Genomic DNA, 18,426 nt, shown 5'->3' on the forward strand with positions numbered 1-18,426 from the left:
CAACAGGCTGGACAGCATGAAAGACACTATCTGCACAAAGTTGGGTGCCAACGTACTATCCATCTCCTCCTTCTCTTCCTCAGTGTTGTCAGGTAAGTTTTCCTCCTCCCCCCAGCCACGAACAATACCACCAGAAAGGTGAGCAGCACAAGCCCCCTGCGACGCGTACTGCGGTTGAGAGAAGAAAAGCTGTGACTGGGCACACCATCTAAGGCAGGGTGCTTGGTATTGTGGTATAGGCAGACCACCAAAGTATAAGTCCAGAATTCAAGTATACCAGCACTCCAGTGCTGGTATACTTGCGTACTGCGGTTGTTCTTCCACCCCCTTCTTCTAAAAAAAACCACCTTCCTCATCTGACTCCTCTTCCCCAGATGACTCTTTCTCCTCCAACCCCCTCCTCTGTGCTGCTGCAGGCTTTGAGGAAACATCTGGTTCTGTTAATGATTTTTCCCACTCTTCCGCCTCTTCCTGTTCACGCTCCTCCACAGCTTGATCCATCACTCTACGCACGGCACGCTCCAGCAAGAAAGCATATGGGATCAAGTCGTTGATGGCACCTTCACTGCGACTCACCAGTTTTGTCACCTCTTCAAACGGTGCATGATCCTGCAGGCATTTCGCATGAGTGTCCAGTAGGTATGATCGGAAAAGACAATTTCGATATAGCGGAAATTCCGGATTCCAAGGTAACGAAATTCCGTAACCGCTACATTCCGGGGGATCTCTGCGGTATTCCATGGAATTCCACATTCCGGTGGAACAATTTACACAATGTTAAAGGGAACGTAATGGATGTTTCCTTTTAAACAAATACCAGTTCCCTGGCAGTCCTGCTGATAACTTTGGCTTTAGTGGTGGCTGAATCACAATCCTGATTACAATTTTTTTTTGGAGCAGCAGGAGTTGTCGTAGGCCATGGGACCTAGAGGTGGTTTCACAATGGTCATCACAATTTTTGTTTGGAGCAGCAGGAGTTGTCGTAGGCCATGGGACCTAGAGGTGGTTCCACGGCAGTCATTACAATTTTTTTTGGAGCAGCAGGAGTTGTCGTAGGCCATGGGACCTAGAGGTGGTTTCACAACAGTCATTATCATTTTTTGGGGGAGCAGCAGGAGTTGTAGTAGGCCATGGGACCTAGAGGTGGTTCCATGGCAGTCATTACAGCAAAATTTTAGTCTGTTCAATCTTCATCGTGAATCAGTGAGAGGGGCCTTATAATTATCACTGATCCATGACTTGTTCATTTTTATGAACGTTAGTATGTCCACATTGTCTGTGGACAGACGGGTCCGTTGGTCGGTGACCACCCCACCTGCAGCACTAAATACTCGCTCAGAAAGAACACTGGCGGCGGGGCATGCAAGACCCTCCAGTGCATACTGAGCAAGTTCAGGCCAGGTATCCAGTTGTTTTGTCCAATACTCCATGGGGTCATCATTACTCTCCATATTATCTGGAGCACTGGCCGATCCCAAGTAATCACCATATGGGCCAGCCGCTGGCGGTGACTACTTTGCCCGCTGGTGGTGCTGCTGCTAGAAGGAGTATCTGGCATTGGCTGATAAAATGTCTTCAACATACTCAGCAGGTTCCCAGATTGGCTTTTGGTGCTGCTGCTGGGAGGTGGACCACCAGACCTTTGTTGAATATGATGAGGCTTGGTAGCTTGGTCCCGGGATACAGGTGCCGGAAACGCATCTTCTAACCAATGAAGAAGGGCATCCCGGATTTGGCTCATCCTGGTGTCTGCTTGGGAGGGGGGTATGAACTGCCGCATTTTCCCCTTGCAACGGGGATCTAAGATGGTGGCCACATGTCAAGCCTTGATTTTAGAGTTTTAATCCGGGGGTCCTTAGTCCTTACGGAGGCACTGGATCATATGCGCAGCCATAGGGAAGAGATGTCTGCCATTAATCACCTCTTCCTGGCTGTCAGAACTGTCGTCATGCTTCAGCTCAACATCATCAGAATCTACTTCGCACCCCTGGACAATGGGCTCTTCCGCTTCCACAAGCTCTGCCTCCTCATCCAGGACTTGAGCATGCTCACTCACTCCCCCACTTGACTGACCACTGTTCAGTAGGGCTTCCTCCCCCTGTCTGAGCACTTTGTCAAGAGCCTTGTCTAGCATGAAGATAATAGGGAGCACTTCTGATATGCTGCTGTGCTCCTCACTGACCAATTTTGTTGCCTGCTGAAACAGCTCCAACACTTTACAGACCTGTCCAATCAGCTGCCACTGGTCCCCAGTAATGTAGTCCAGTGGCCCTGTTCTGGAGGAAGATGTCTGAGACAGGGATAGCCTGACCACCATTCGCTGCTCCCACAACCTCTCTAGCATGTGGAGGGTGGAGTTCCACCGCCTCAGACAATCATAAATAAGCCTGTGCTGCGGCAGGCTATGGCGGCGCTGCAGCAGTTTCAAGGCAGCGAAGGCGGTTGCGAAGCGACGTATGTGGGCTGACACTTTTCAAGCTGAGGCCACAGCGTCCTTCAACCCATCAAAAGTTCGTAGAAATTTCTGGACAACAAAGTTGAAGACGTGGGCCAAGCAAGGTAAGTGAGTGTAGTCACCTTCCGAAATGGCGGCCAGCATGTTGGCACCATTATCAGACACCACTACACCTTTTTCCAGTTTTTTGGGGGAAAAGGCACTGCCGAATCTGATCCTGTAAGGCTGCAAGGATTAAGGATCCAGTTTGCCTGTTCTCGTTCCATGGTTTCGAGTTTCAGCACTGCTTAGCATCAATGGTGCTGCAGACCAGTGTAGGAGCGGGACCACTTGCTGGGAGGCTCAGCAACGGCGGACTGGCCTTGGACAGAACAGGTAGCAGAGGGAAGTAGAACAGGCCTCCCCTTCAACCCACGTGGCGGCACCACCATCTGAGATGCCCCTGATGTTGCACCCTCCTCAGCAGCACCATAAAGGGTGGCCCAATGGGCGGTAAAAGTTAGATACTTTCCCTGCCCATGCCTGCTGCTCCAGCCATCCATAGTGAAGTGCACTTTGCCACCGACAGCGTGATCCATAGACCGGCCGACATACTCCACAATGTCCTGGTGAAGGGCAGGGATAGCATTCCTGGCAAAATAATGGCGGCTGGGGATCCGCCATTGTGGAGCAACACTGTTCATCAGTCTGCGGAAGGGACCACAGTCCACAAACTGGTAAGGCAGCAGCTATTGGCCCAACAGCCTTGCCAGGAGCGCATTATTTTTCACAACAAATGGATCAGTTGCAGGGAGCATCCACTTCCTCTGCAACATTTCTGGCACAGAGGCCTGACACTGGAACACTGGTGATTCAGAGGAAACCAACAAGTGTTATGATGAGGTGCTTGCCAAGGTCTGGAGTCCTCTTCCAGCCTGGCATGCAGAGGGATTTGAACTCGAATGGGACTGAGCAGGTTGGATAGGGACAGGACGAGTAGAAAAAGAAGAGGAGGGGCCTGTTGCTGCTGCTTTTTCTCCACCCATCTTATTGTAATTCTTTACATATTCGAACTCCCATCTGTGGTGGTTGCGCAGATGGCTTATCAGCCCTGAAGTGCCGAACTTGCTGCCTGATTTGCCTCTGCTCACCGATTTATGGCACACGGAACAAACTGCCCTGGATTCATCCTCTTCCAGAACAGTAAAATAATTCCATGCAGGGGACGTGCGTGCACGTGGAGCAGTGGTGTGAGTGGTGTGACTTGTTCTAGCACGTCGATGCTCAGCATTGGGCTGGTGGGTACTGACAGACGGGAAACACTTGCAGGCTGCTGGCCAACCATCTGCTCTGTTTCTCCACGCTGCTCACGCCTGCTAATGCCTAACCCACCAGATGGCAACCACGGTGGATCAGCCACCTCATCATCCAAAATATCATCCAGTTCAATCAAATCATTGGAACCCATATGTGACTCCTATGGACCCTCCACCTGGCCACAAAACACCTCTGTAGTTGACTGGTGGTGATGTACAATGGTGATGACACAAGCTCCCAGTTGTGAGGAATTACTACTAGATGAAGAAAACACAGGGGCCATTTCTGTCACCACAGAACCCACCACTTCTTGGTCCCACAGTCTCCTCCAAAGCCTCCTCCCAATCCTTCTGCACATCTCTCAACAACATAGGTGTGCTTTAATTCTGGAGGTGAGTACTGGGAGGAAGCAACCTCGTCAAGAGAAGCAGCTGCGGTCGGGTTCTGGTCATGAGGAACCTGGCCACTACTGGTGCTGCTGCCACTAGCTTGTGAACAGAGGGAAGACATCTCTGACCAGGGGGGAACGCTTCGTGCTGCTGCTGCCACCCTCAACCTGATCACATACTTGACGTGATCCACCAACACCACCATCACTCCATTTTCTTTTAGGAGTGGCAGGAAATTGCTGCTGCTCTCGCTCCATCGCTTTGGGGCCAAAAACTTTATTGGGGAAGCGGTATGAGCGACAGAACCAAAGTAAAAGAAATAAAGAAAATAAATCAAAAACAAAATAAAGAAAAAAAAATGAACTTAGAAAACAAACAAACAAAAAAACTTGCACTACACTCAGCTAATCAATCACCACCTAACTCTCTCACAGTCTTATATATATACAGTCTTTAAAAAGACTATTGTTTTATGTTGAATCAACTATAATGGGTCGTTCTCTCCTCTCTCCAACACCAGACTGAAACCCACAAGCTTTCGTGACTGTCACACCTCTCCTATATACAAAATTGGTGGGATAGCTGATGATAGGTAGTTAGGAGTAGTGTTGGGCGAACAGTGTTCGCCACTGTTCGGGTTCTGCAGAACATTACCCTGTTCGGGTGATGTTCGAGTTCGGCCGAACATCTGATGGTGTTCGGCCAAACTGTTCGGCCATATGGCCGAAATAAGAGCGCATGGCCGAACGTTCCCCGAACGTTCGGCTAGCGCTGTGATTGGCCGAACGGGTCACGTGTAGTGTTGGGCGAACATCTAGATGTTCGGGTTCGGGCCGAACATGGTCGCGATGTTCGGGTGTTCGAGCCGAACTTCGAACATAATGGAAGTCAATGGGGACCCGAACTTTCGTGCTTTGTAAAGCCTCCTTACATGCTACATACCCCAAATTTACAGGGTATGTGCACCTTGGGAGTGGGTACAAGAGGAAAAATTTTTGCAAAAAGAGCTTATAGTTTTTGAGAAAATCGATTTTAAAGTTTCAAAGGGAAAACTGTCTTTTAAATGCGGGAAATGTCTGTTTTCTTTGCACAGGTAACATGCTTTTTGTCGGCATGCAGTCATAAATGTAATACAGATAAGAGGTTCCAGGAAAAGGGACCGGTATCGCTAACCCAGCAGCAGCACACGTGATGGAACAGGAGGAGGGCGGCGCAGGAGGAGAAGGCCACGCTTTGAGACACAACAACCCAGGCCTTGCATGAGGACAAGAAGCGTGCGGATAGCAATTTGCATTTTGTCGCCATGCAGTCATAAATGTAATACAGATGAGAGGTTCAATAAACAGGGACCGGAAACGCTAACCCATCACAGATGTTCATTGTTCATGTTACTTGGTTGGGGTCCGGGAGTGTTGCGTAGTCGTTTCCAATCCAGGATTGATTCATTTTAATTTGAGTCAGACGGTCTGCATTTTCTGTGGAGAGGCGGATACGCCGATCTGTGACGATGCCTCCGGCAGCACTGAAACAGCGTTCCGACATAACGCTGGCTGCCGGGCAAGCCAGCACCTCTATTGCGTACATTGCCAGTTCGTGCCAGGTGTCTAGCTTCGATACCCAATAGTTGAAGGGTGCAGATGGATTGTTCAACACAGCTATGCCATCTGACAAAACTATAAGCTCTTTTTGCTAAATTTTTTTCCCTCTTGTACCCACTCCCAAGGTGCACATACCCTGTAAATTTGGGGTATGTAGCATGTAAGGAGGCTTTACAAAGCACGAAAGTTCAGGTCCCCATTGACTTCCATTATGTTCGGAGTTCGGCTCGAACACCCGAACATCGCGGCCATGTTCGGCCTGTTCGGCCCGAACCCGAACATCTAGATGTTCGCCCAACACTAGTTAGGAGCTGGTTGTTAACATAGGATTGGTTGGTTTTTGTTAAGACTCTAATTGGTGCAGAAATCCGTTTTTAATGCAGAAATCATCATGTCTTAAGCTTCTGTGATGGGTCTATCCCCTTCTGATCCTTCTGATTGGGTAATGCAGCAAAAGCTTTTGTTTAAATTCCGACGGAATTCCGCATAGAAATTCCGCTATTTCTGTTTAGCGCTATACCTTTTCCGTTCCGGCTCCCCGGAAGGGAATTGCCAATTTCCGACCGGAATCGAGGAAATCTTCATTCCGCGGAATCCGACGAGAGTACTTCAGCCAGAACAACCCCAGCTCCCCAGAGCATGACCTTTCACTGTAGTTGTACAGATACTGGTTGACGGCTTTCTTCTGTTGTAGCAGGTGGTCGAACATCAGGAGCGTTGAATTCCAGCGAGTCGGGCTATCGCAAATCAAGTGCCTCACTGGTAAGTTGTTTCTCTGCTGAATATTGGCGAAGCGTGTCATGGCCGTGTAGGACCACCTGAAATGCCCACACACCTTCCTGGACTTCTTCAGGACCTCCTGTAAGCCTGGGTACTTAGACACAAATCTTTGGATTACTAGATTCAGCATATGTGCCATGCAGGGTATGTGTGTCAACTTTCTTAAACTCAAAGCCGAAATGAGATTGCTGTCGTTGTCACACACCACGTTGCCGATCTCCAGTTGGTGCAGAGTCAGCCACTGATCCACCTGTTTGTTCAGAGCAGCCAGGAGAGCTGCTCCAGTGTGACTCTCGGCTTTGAGGCAAGACATGTCCAAGATGGCATGACACCGTCGTACCTGGCATGCAGCATAGGCCCTGGGGAGCTTGGGGTGTGTAGCTGGAGAGGAGATCGCAGCACCAGTAGAGTAGCACTGCCACTCAGCCAAGGAGGAGGATAGCAGTGAAGAAGATGTTGCAGGAGGAGTAGGAGGAGAAGGAGAGGAGGTGGCAGCAGGCCTGCCTGCAAGCCGTGGAGGTGTCACAACTAGGTCCACTACACAGCCATGTACTCCCTGCTTGCCAGCGGTCACCAGGTTGACCCAATGTGCTGTGTAAATATGTACCTGCCCTGACCGTACTTTGCAGACCAGGCATCCGCGGTCAGATGGACCCTTGACCCAACGCTGTGTGCCAGAGATGACACCACTTGCCTTTTAACTTCATGGTACAGTTTGGGTATCGCCTTTTTTGAGAAATAATTGTGGCCTGGTATCTTCCACTGCGGTGTCCCAATGGCCACAAATTTTTAGAAGGCCTCAGAGTCCACCAGCTGGTATGGTAACAGCTGGAGAGCTAACAGTTCCGCCAAGCCAGCTGTCAGATGCCGGGCAAGGGGGTGACTGGCAGACATTGGCTTCTTCCGCTCAAAGATTTCCTTCACGGACACCTGGCTTCTGCTGTCGGCAGAGGAGCAGGAACCACTCAAGGTAAAAGGTGGAGTGGAAGAGGGTGGCTGTGAAGGTGCAGGGGAGAAAGCGGTTGAAGATAATGCACCTGAAGGAGGAAGAGGAGAAGGAGGGTGGCTTTGCTTTTGTGTGCTGCTTTTGCTCAGGTGGTCTTCCCATTGCCATTTGTGCTTTTTCATCATGTGCCTTCGTAAGGCAGTTGTCCCTACGCGGGTCTTGGACTTGGTCTTTCCACGGCTCAATTTTTGTTGGCAGAAAGTACAGATGGCATTGCTCTCATCTGAGGCAGACACACAAAAAAAATGTCCTCACCGCTGAGACCTGGAATGATGGCACTTTGGTGGTGGCATCAGCAGCTGGCATTGAAGGGCATGTTGGCTGGCTGTCCATAGGTGGTGATACATGCCGCCGGACACTGCCACGAGCTGTTTCTGATGACGAGCTCCCCTGCTTCTTTCAGCAACTCGTCTCCTCCTACTCCTCTCTGACTCCCCCTCTGAACTGTCCCCCTGGTCATCATGTCTATCAGTGCAGTTTCTAGGTTAAAATGCACCCAGGGCGAGGGTGTAAAAATTGCGCCCCCCCCTGGACCCCTCCCCCCGGAGCAAGGTATGGGTGCCCGCAGTATAGGTTTGCCAGGTCTAGTTGCACTTAGTATAGGTCCCCCCAGTATAGGTAGCCAAGAATAGGTACCCCGGTATAGGTAGCCAGCTATAGGTCCCCCCAGTATAGGTAGACAGGCACAGATGAGCCAGTATAGTTGCCCCCGCTATAGGTTAGCCAGGTAGGTGCCTCCAGTATAGGTAGCCAGTATAGTTGCCCCAGTATAGGTTAGATAGACAGGCGCCCTCGGTATAAGTTAGATAGGTAGGTGCCCCAGTAAAGGTTAGCTAGGTGGGTTCCTCTAATATAGGTAGCCCGAATAGTTGCCCCCAGCATAGGTTAGATAGGTAGGTGTCCCCAGTATAGGTTATTTAGGTAGGTGTCTCCAATATAGGTAGCCAGTACAGTTGCCACCTGTATAGGCTAGCTAGGTAGGTAGGTGCCCCCAATACAGGTTAGATAAGTGCCCCCAGTATAGGTTAGATAGGTAGCTGCCCCCCAGTGTAGGTTAGATAGGTAGCTGCCCCCCAGTGTAGGTTAGATAGGTAGCTGCCCCCCAGTGTAGGTTAGATAAGTAGGTGCCCCCCAGTATAGGTTAGATTGGTAGGTGCCCCCCAGTATAGGTTAGATTAGCTTAATCAGAAGAAAATGTATGCGTGCTCAACATCAAGCTTAACCCTTTCAAGTCTGGCTGTGCAAATCTGGCTAAAATGGCTTACCATGAGACATGCTCAAGCAGAAATGCATTTGCTTTCGCATGCCAAACTTTGCAGGGTCAAAAACCAATACCGCGAAGCGGTTGCCCTGCGGGAATTAGTTCATGCTTAATAGCACTATCCAGGAGCGCCACGGGGAGGCTTCCCAATGCCCCCATACAACGGGGGGGGGGGGGGCTGCGGGGCCCCAGGCTCTCTCACTGCCTAGGGACCACAGCGACACCCCGGAGGTGGAGGCTGGGCAAAGCAGACGACCCCCCCGAGCGTGGCCAGTGCCGGGGGGGCCATCCGCACCCACCTCCCAAAAATTTTAAAACCTGGCACTTACCTTAACGTCCATTGCGTTCTGCTACTGCGCATCGACTTGGGGCACTGCATAGAACAGGAGTGACGCATGGGTCACCCCGAGCTGTGAAGCTCAGGGCTGGCTCACACACATCTCTCCAGAAGGGGGGGGAGGACAGGCACAGACAGCCCACTACTAGAGCAAGCCGTCCACCACCTGCCTCCAAAGGACAGAATTGCAAATAGCTTAATCAGAAGAAAATGTATGCGTGCTCAACATCAAGCTTAACCCTTTCAAGTCTGGCTGTGCAAATCTGGCTAAAATGGCTTACCATGAGACATGCTCACGCAGAAATGCATCTGCTTTCGCATGCCAAACTTTGCAGGGTCAAAAACCAATACCGCGAAGCGGTTGCCCTGCGGGAATTAGTTCATGCTTAATAGCACTATCCAGGAGCGCCACGGGGAGGCTTCCCAATGCCCCCATACAACGGGGGGGGGGGGGCTGCGGGGCCCCAGGCTCTCTCACTGCCTAGGGACCACAGCGACACCCCGGAGGTGGAGGCTGGGCAAAGCAGACGACCCCCCCGAGCGTGGCCAGTGCTGGGGGGGCCATCCGCACCCACCTCCCAAAAATTTTAAAACCTGGCACTTACCTTAACGTCCATTGCGTTCTGCTACTGCGCATCGACTTGGGGCACTGCATAGAACAGGAGTGACGCATGGGTCACCCCGAGCTGTGAAGCTCAGGGCTGGCTCACACACATCTCTCCAGAAGGGGGGGGAGGACAGGCACAGACAGCCCACTACTAGAGCAAGCCGTCCACCACCTGCCTCCAAAGGACAGAATTGCAAATAGCTTAATCAGAAGAAAATGTATGCGTGCTCAACATCAAGCTTAACCCTTTCAAGTCTGGCTGTGCAAATCTGGCTAAAATGGCTTACCATGAGACATGCTCACGCAGAAATGCATCTGCTTTCGCATGCCAAACTTTGCAGGGTCAAAAACCAATACCGCGAAGCGGTTGCCCTGCGGGAATTAGTTCATGCTTCATAGCACTATCCAGGAGCGCCACGGGGAGGCTTCCCAATGCCCCCATACAACCGGGGGGACTGCGGGGCCCCAGGCTCTCTCACTGCCTAGGGACCACAGCGACACCCCGGAGGTGGAGGCTGGGCAAAGCAGACGACCCCCCCAAGCGTGGCCAGCGCTGGGGGGGGGGGCATCCGCACCCACCTAGGTTAGATTAGGTAGCTCCCCCCCAGTATAGGCTACATTAGACAGGTGCCCCCCAGTATAGGTTAGATAGGTAGTTGCCCCCCAGTATAGGTTAGATTAGGTAGCTGCCCCCCAGTATAGGTTAGATTAGGTAGGTAGCTGCCCCCCAGTGTAGGTTAGATAGGTAGCTGCCCCCAGTGTAGGTTAGATAGGTATGTGCCCCCCAGTATAGGTTAGATTAGGTAGCTCCCCCCCAGTATAGGCTAGATTAGACAGGTGCCCCCCAGTATAGGTTAGATAGGTAGCATCCCCCCAGTATAGGTTAGATTAGGTAGCTGCCCCCCAGTATAGGTTAGATTAGGTAGGTAGCTGCCCCCCAGTGTAGGTTAGATAGGTAGCTGCCCCCCAGTGTAGGTTAGATAGGTAGCTGCCCCCCAGTGTAGGTTAGATTAGGTAGGTGCCCCCCAGTATAGGTTAGATAGGTAGCTGCCCCACAGTGTATGTTAGATAGGTAGCTGCCCCCCAGTGTAGGTTAATTAGGTAGGTGCCCCCCAGTGTAGGTTAGATAGGTAGCTGCCCCACAGTGTTGGTTAGATAGGTAGCTGCCCCCCAGTGTAGGTTAGATTAGGTAGGTGCCCCCCAGAGTAGGTTAGATTAGGTAGCTGCCCCCCAGTATAGGTTAGATTAGGTAGCTGCCCCCCAGTATAGGTTAGATTAGGTAGCTGCCCCCCAGTATTGGTTAGATTAGGTAGCTGCCCCCCAGTGTAGGTTAGATTAGGTAGGAGCCCCCCAGAGTAGGTTAGATTAGGTAGCTGCCCCCCAGTATAGGTTAGATTAGGTAGCTGCCCCCCAGCGTAGGTTAGATTAGGTAGGTGCCCCCCAGAGTAGGTTAGATTAGGTAGGTGCCCCCCAGTATAGGTTAGATAGGTAGCTGCCCCACAGTGTATGTTAGATAGGTAGCTGCCCCCCAGTGTAGGTTAATTAGGTAGGTGCCCCCCAGTGTAGGTTAGATAGGTAGCTGCCCCACAGTGTTGGTTAGATAGGTAGCTGCCCCCCAGTGTAGGTTAGATTAGGTAGGTGCCCCCCAGAGTAGGTTAGATTAGGTAGCTGCCCCCCAGTATAGGTTAGATTAGGTAGCTGCCCCCCAGTATAGGTTAGATTAGGTAGCTGCCCCCCAGTATTGGTTAGATTAGGTAGCTGCCCCCCAGTGTAGGTTAGATTAGGTAGGAGCCCCCCAGAGTAGGTTAGATTAGGTAGCTGCCCCCCAGTATAGGTTAGATTAGGTAGCTGCCCCCCAGCGTAGGTTAGATTAGGTAGGTGCCCCCCAGAGTAGGTTAGATTAGGTAGCTGCCCCCCAGTATAGGTTAGATTAGGTAGCTGCCCCCCAGTGTAGGTTAGATTAGGTAGGTGCCCCCCAGCGTAGGTTAGATAGGTAGCTGTCCCCCATAGCGGAGGGGGGAGCCGGAGCCGCGGGGAGGGCAGCCCGACCTCTCCCTCCCTCTCCTGGGCCGCCCTCCGTGCTCCCCCCTCAGACGCATACTCAGGCAGGAAGCGCCGCTGTTTACAACTCACCTCCCTGGCTCCAAGCGCTGCTCTCTCACCGCTGGTCTTTTCCTCTCTGCCTACACGCTGATACACACGCTGCTTCCGGCAGCGTGTGTATCAGCGTGTATACAGAGAGGAGACTGGCGGCGAGAGAGCAGCGCTTGGAGCCAGGGAGGTGAGTTGTAAACAGCGGCGCTTCCTGCCTGAGTATGCGTCTGAGGGGGGAGCATGGAGGGCGGCCCAGGAGAGGGAGGGAGAGGTCGGGCTGCCCTCCCAGCAGCTCCGGCTCCCCCCTCCATTACAGCGCCCCCCTCCCAACAGCGCCCAGGGCGGCGGCACGCCCCGCACGGCCCTAGAAACGGGCATGATGTCTATTAGGATCACACGTGATATCCATGGCAGTATCATCATCATCATTGTCATCCTCCACAGCTTCACTTGTATCTGACACCTCAGAAACTGCACCAAACGCAGGTACTTCATTCATCATCCTCACACCTTATGTCCATAGTGCCGCCTAGCTCAGACGTATGAGGAGGTGTAATTTGCTTAGCGCCTTCATCTTGTTGTAACAATAATGGCTGTGAATCAGTTAATTCCCCACCAAATAACTCCTGCAAAGTGTGAAATGGAGTGGATGTGGTGCTTGTAGTAGCACTGGTGGCTGTGGAAGATGAAGAGCTCTGTGTTAAATAGTCAACTACGTCCTGACAATCTTGGGAGTTGATGGCACATGCCTTCTTCTGAGCACTGTACTTTGGTCCAGGGCCACACGAAATCACATCAGCACGACCTCGAACAAACCTGCCGGGTGGCTTGCCTCTGCCTCTGCCTGTTGTTTTGTCCATATTGGGGGGGATGAAGTGAAAGGTATGCACTGACTTGACTAATACAATGTGCAGTCACACAGGTGCAGTGAAAGGTATGCAGTAACTGCTGGTAGAACAATGTGCAGTCACACAGATGCAGTTAATGGTATGCAGTGACTGGTATTACAATAGAATGTGCAGCTGTCACACACACAGGTGCAGTTAACAGGTATGCACGTACTGGTGTATAAAACAGCGTGTGGTCACACAGGTGCAGTGAAAGGTATGCAGTGACTGGTATTACAATACAAAGGGGTGGCCACATTAAGATTTCAGGTTCTACAGCAGGTCCATCACCCTAGAAGAGGTGGGGATAGAGTAAAACTATTATTAAAAGCAGAGGCTTGGTGGATTAGACATCCCGACACTAAGCACCCACAGGGTCTAAATAGGGAATATGACCTTTTCCCTATATTATAAATGAGTGAACATATAAATGTGTAGTGTATAAAGGTATCCTTATTGTGGCCATGTCTGCCAATTTTTGAAAATCAATTTTTGTCATATAGCAAAATATTTTTATATTTCAACCCTATTTTTCTATAATTGATGTTTCTTATAATCAATGTTCTCCTGTATTTATTTTTACCTAGGTGGAGCTGTGGGAGATTTCCACACCGGTGCATAACAGGTTTAGGCAAAAATTTATTTTTTCCGTCCCTTTTATGGTTTGCCTGAAGGGGGCTGTCATTTGGATGGCACGAATATACTGCTTCTGAGTTATATACCCAAATGAAAGCCCCATGTAAATACTTAAGATATTGCCAGTGTGGCAATATCATTTTTTTTACAATAGATGGCACCAAACGCGGAAGTGGCGCTGGTACGCATCATGTAACCATTGACGCGGCTGAGCCACGCTGACAGTGCGGATGACGTAGGGGGGCGGTCAGAGAGCCGGAAGTTAGGCTCTGAAACCGGGAGTCTAAGAAGAGCGGGGTATACAAAACTGCGTGCTGTCACACAGGTGCAGTGAACAGGTATGCACGGACTGGGATCAATAAAATGTGCCGCTGTCACACAGGTGCAGTGAACAGGTATGCATGGACTGGTATCAATAAAATGTGCAGCTGTCACACAGGTGCAGTGAACAGGTATGCATGGACTGGTATAAATACAATGTGCAGCTTTCACAGGTGCAGGTAACAGGTATGCACGAACTGGTATATCAAACTGCGTGCTGTCACACAGGTGCAGTGAACAGGTATTCACAGACTGGTATTACAAATGTGAAGCTGTCACACACATAGGTACAGAGAACAGGTATGCAGTGACTGGTAAATAAAACTGTGTGCTGTCACACAGGTGCAGTGAACAGGTACGCACGGACTGGTATTACAAATGTGCAGCTGTCATACCCACAGGTGCAGTGAAAAGGTAGGCACTGAATGTGCTGGGCCTGGCACAGCATAGCAATTAGCAAGGCCCAGCTGCGACAGACAGGGCTGTATGTGCAAGTTTCAGTGGGCCACACACACACAAAAAAAAAACACATCACAAGAACATTAGCTCTCAAATGAGCTTTTTAGCAATAATTATCAGCAAAGAGCAAGCTGACAAGCCTAACAAGAGCCTAACTAAGCTATCTCTGCAGCAACCTCTCTCCCTACTCTCACTAATAGCAGCAGCAGACTGAGTGAGAAAATGGCTGACGTTGCTGCCTTATATGGGGGGGGGGCCTCTAGGAGGGAGTGCAGCTTGATTGGCTGCCAAGTGTCTGCTGACTGTGATTTTAGAGGGTCAAAGTTTAGTCCAATGTTGTAGTATAGGGGGCGGGTCGAACTCGCATAAAGTTAAAGTTTGATCGCAAACGCGAACCAACAATGTTCACGCGAATAAGTTTGCATGCGAACCGTTCGGGCCATCTCTAAATGTAATAAGTGTTTTTGAAATGTGCGGTATGATCGAACTCTATGGCCTCGATTCACCAAGCGGTGATAACTCAGTTATCACGCCTAAAGGACTTTAGGCGTGATGACCTTTTCACCACTGAGTTATCACCGCTTTTTCCTGCTCTTCGCGCGCAAAGTCCCATAGGGTTTAATGGGAGCTTCGCGCGAAGCGTCGGGTGCTGCGCGCGCACTTACGCGCGTACGCGCGAACGCGCGTACGCGCGGTAACTTCGCGCGAAGCCCTTCTTATCATGCCTAAACTGAGTTTAGGCGTGATAAGGGCCTTTTCACCACGGTGCTAACACTTTGCACCGCTTGGTGAATCGAGCCCCATGTTTCCAAAAAGACCAACTTAGGGATCAAGTGGGTTGAAATAAAGGTTGGTGAAATATGTTTGTACATAATATATGCTATTAATTTGTACATGAAGCTTAAGAAAAAAATACTTTTTAACCAACTGTCTCTTGAAGAAGAAAAAACAGAAAACAAAGTGGTCAGTCAAAATGCACTGTTTCTAGTCATACTTTCCATGATGCGTTGAGCACAAAAAGGGGTTGAGCTATAGGTGGAGACCTATATGGTGTTCTTCTGAAAACAAACCTGTGCACAAATCTTGTACTTTTCCCAGCTACGGATGAGCAACAAAATGAAGGTTCTTCATCATTCTCATCTATGGCCACTGCTCAGCCTTCTCTATCTCCTTTTGCTAACTGGTAAGGTGAAACATAAGATGGCTTCTATTATTAAAGGGGTTTTGCTTAGTAATCAAAATGCATTTTTTATGACAGTGCGGGGGACCTGATTTAGTAAATATATCACAAATGATTCTTCCCACTTACTCTGAAATATTTTAAATTTTCTGGTTGTAAGGCTTCTTTTCCATGAGCAGCAGAAGGTGGTGAATTCACTGCCGGTCAGCAGCTCCTGGCCACCAGTCGGGTGCTTGTTAGTGCTCAGCACAGATGGTGGACAGGCCAGCCCCCCATGGGGTTGCATTTGAGCACAGCAGAAGATGCTTGGGGATCATTGGAAATGTTTTAGTTAATCAAACCCTAAAGCTGGCCACTATCGGTCTAATTTCTAGCGAAAAATCGTTCGAGCGATCAGAAATTCTGATCGGATGAAAAATCGTTCACTACACCATCAACTAACCAATGTTTGGTTCCTATCTATCATGACCACCAAGAAAATCCAAATTTTCGTTCGACAAAAATTAATTCGGGCGACATTTTTTTTCACTCGTTCATAATCGATTGTGTCCACCAATGGAAATTATTTACAACCAATCCGATCAGAATTTCTGATCGCTCGAACGATTTTTTGCTAGGAATTGGACCGTTAGTGGCCAGCTTAAATGTGTGAGCAATCAGTCTAAAATTATTTTCAATCAAATTTCATTTTTAAAGAGAACCAGAGACGAAGCACCCTCATGTATTTTATTACATTTATCAGTGGGAACATGACAGTAAACACCTACCCTGCTTTTAGTTTTATTCTTCTCAGTCTAATCTATCTGTTATCAACTGTGATAAGAATCCACCTACTATTCAGTCGAGGTTTGACCTGGAATCATTATAGCTGAGTCACTCTTCTGTGGAGTGTTTTCAAGCCCAAGCCTTCCCCCTCCTGGCTCAAATTTCATGCTTTACATACTGAGAGCTGTTATGACATGGGATGGAGCTGCTGCTGCAGGAAAAATCTCTGTCTAACAGACAAGTGTGGCTGTGTGATCTGTGTGCTCTGTCTGTGCAGCCAGTCATCATTATTATCTACTGTATGCAGTTTCATTACTATGAGAGACACTTCCTACAGGCAGCCACACAGCATACCAGAATATGAAGTTGAAAAACACAGATGAAAGCCTACAGCAGCCCTGCTTGTCTATAGTCTCATATAGCCTAGACAGCACATCCAGAACACCTTATAACCTGGAAGCAGAAGGAATATGAGCCGGCGGCCATATTGGATATTTCCTGGAGCAATAATGCATAAAAAGCACTCAAAAAGGCACACCAGAGTGGCAAAATTATCGGGTAGAGCATTTATTCTTTACAAGCTATCAACTGATATGTTTATTTTGTGTGAATCGTTCATCTCTGGTTCCCTTTAAATATGTATTTTAAATAGATTTTATTTAAAAAAAAAAACACCTTTTTTCCCTATAATTTTTTAATGACTTTGATTTCACCAGATTCAATAGTTTCACCAGGAGAGAAAAAAATCCATTCACTACATGAACATTTTGATGGCATTTATATTTTTTTGTGCTGTAGTGGTAAAATTGTAGGCTGAGAGAAAAATTGAAAAAATATTTCAGAAATTATTGTAAAACAGAAGATCTGAAGTTTACACATTTTTGGTCATCTAATTTAATTAACTAGTGTAAAGAGGTTTAAATCTCCCTTGAACTCTTAAGAATTGTTATGTATGAATATATAACATCTTACAATTTTAATTTACCAGCTTCACTGTTGGTGGTTAAGTGGTTTATTCACTTAAAATGCTAGACAGGAAAACTTATTTTATACAGTATACATAGTAAAACACAGCCTTACGGTTAAAGAAATGCAGATTTTCTTGTGAACTTGTTTGCTTATTACTATAATGTTTTTGGTATCTGTTCCTCTTGGACAAAATACATATGTAAATATTTTGTTTTGTTTTTTTAAATCCAAAAAGCCTCAGAGGACAAAAATCAATAAACATTTATTTTAAAAAATTCACAGTAAGCAATCAAGCAGAGAAAGATTCTTAAGAATTGCATCACAATCAAAATACATATAGATGGTATAAAAAAAAATCAGTGGCCTCACATACTCACATATCATTGTTTTGCAGCCTATGAACATAGATGCAAGAAGGAAAAAAATCACATCTGTATTTACTTAATACAATTTATAACAGTCAAATGAAAGAAATTATACAAGCAGCTTGGGGGGGGGGGGGGGGTCAAATCAATGAGATTTACAAAGATCTCTTTCTAAAAAAGTCTAAATAAAGGTATCAGATATAATTACTGTCTTTTTTTGGACTATAAGACTCACTTTTACTCCCCCAAAAGAGGGGGAAAAAGTTATTGCATCTTATAGTCCAAATGCAGGGAGTTCCTGTCTTGTGAACGCCTGCCAATACGAACCTACAACCCGCTGCAATGTCGGGGACTCCCTGTACTGTGCTGATGCAGAGGAGGACACAGGAGGACACAAAGGGGCATAGAGGAGGACACAAGGAGGACAGAGGCGGACACATGGGGGACAAAGGAGGTCACAGGGAGACAAGATATACAAAGGGACATGAGGTACAAAGGGGGTATAATCTACAAGATGCCCCTGCACCATGGATGCACCAGGTTTAGTATGGTTTTTATCCTCTAAACCTAGGTGCGTTTTATGGTCAGGAGCGTCTTATAGTCCGAAAAATACGGTACCTTTTCCACTGCATAATTTTTTTTTTTTAGCTTTCGACTGCGATCATTTGATTAGTTCAAATACAGTCACTATTTCTGGAGCATGGGGCAAGAGAAAAGTTGGCAAAAAAAAACATAGGCTTCCAATCCATAAAAACAAAGTTAAGTCTAACATTAAGAAGTGAAAAGTGTTTGGTACTACTAGGACCCTGATCAGGTAATTCAAGAGACTAGATGGAAAAATAATGAGAAAACTAGTCAGTGGAAATGTACATGTGATTAGAGATGGCTCGAACTGTTTGCTGGCGAGCAGTATTCTACAAACATCTGCTGTTCACATGTGCGGCGAACAGCGAACATTTGGCATGTTTGATTCTCCCCTATATATTATCATTGAGCTAAACATTGACCCCTTACCTTACAG

General features: G+C 48.3%; 1 protein-coding gene across 1 annotated transcript in view; it reads left to right on the forward strand.

Annotated features, from left to right (window-relative positions):
- Positions 1-2,456: 2,456 nt before the first annotated feature.
- Positions 2,457-18,426, forward strand: part of LOC137527291 (uncharacterized) — a 31,973-nt gene continuing 16,003 nt past the window's right edge. The window contains exons 1-3 of the mRNA XM_068247799.1: positions 2,457-2,559; positions 2,990-3,171; positions 6,467-6,500. Coding sequence (XP_068103900.1) covers positions 2,457-2,559; positions 2,990-3,171; positions 6,467-6,500 — 319 coding nt within the window. The remainder of the gene's footprint in view (positions 2,560-2,989; positions 3,172-6,466; positions 6,501-18,426) is intronic.

Source organism: Hyperolius riggenbachi, chromosome 8, assembly GCF_040937935.1.
Source record: "Hyperolius riggenbachi isolate aHypRig1 chromosome 8, aHypRig1.pri, whole genome shotgun sequence".
NCBI lineage: Eukaryota > Metazoa > Chordata > Amphibia > Anura > Hyperoliidae > Hyperolius > Hyperolius riggenbachi.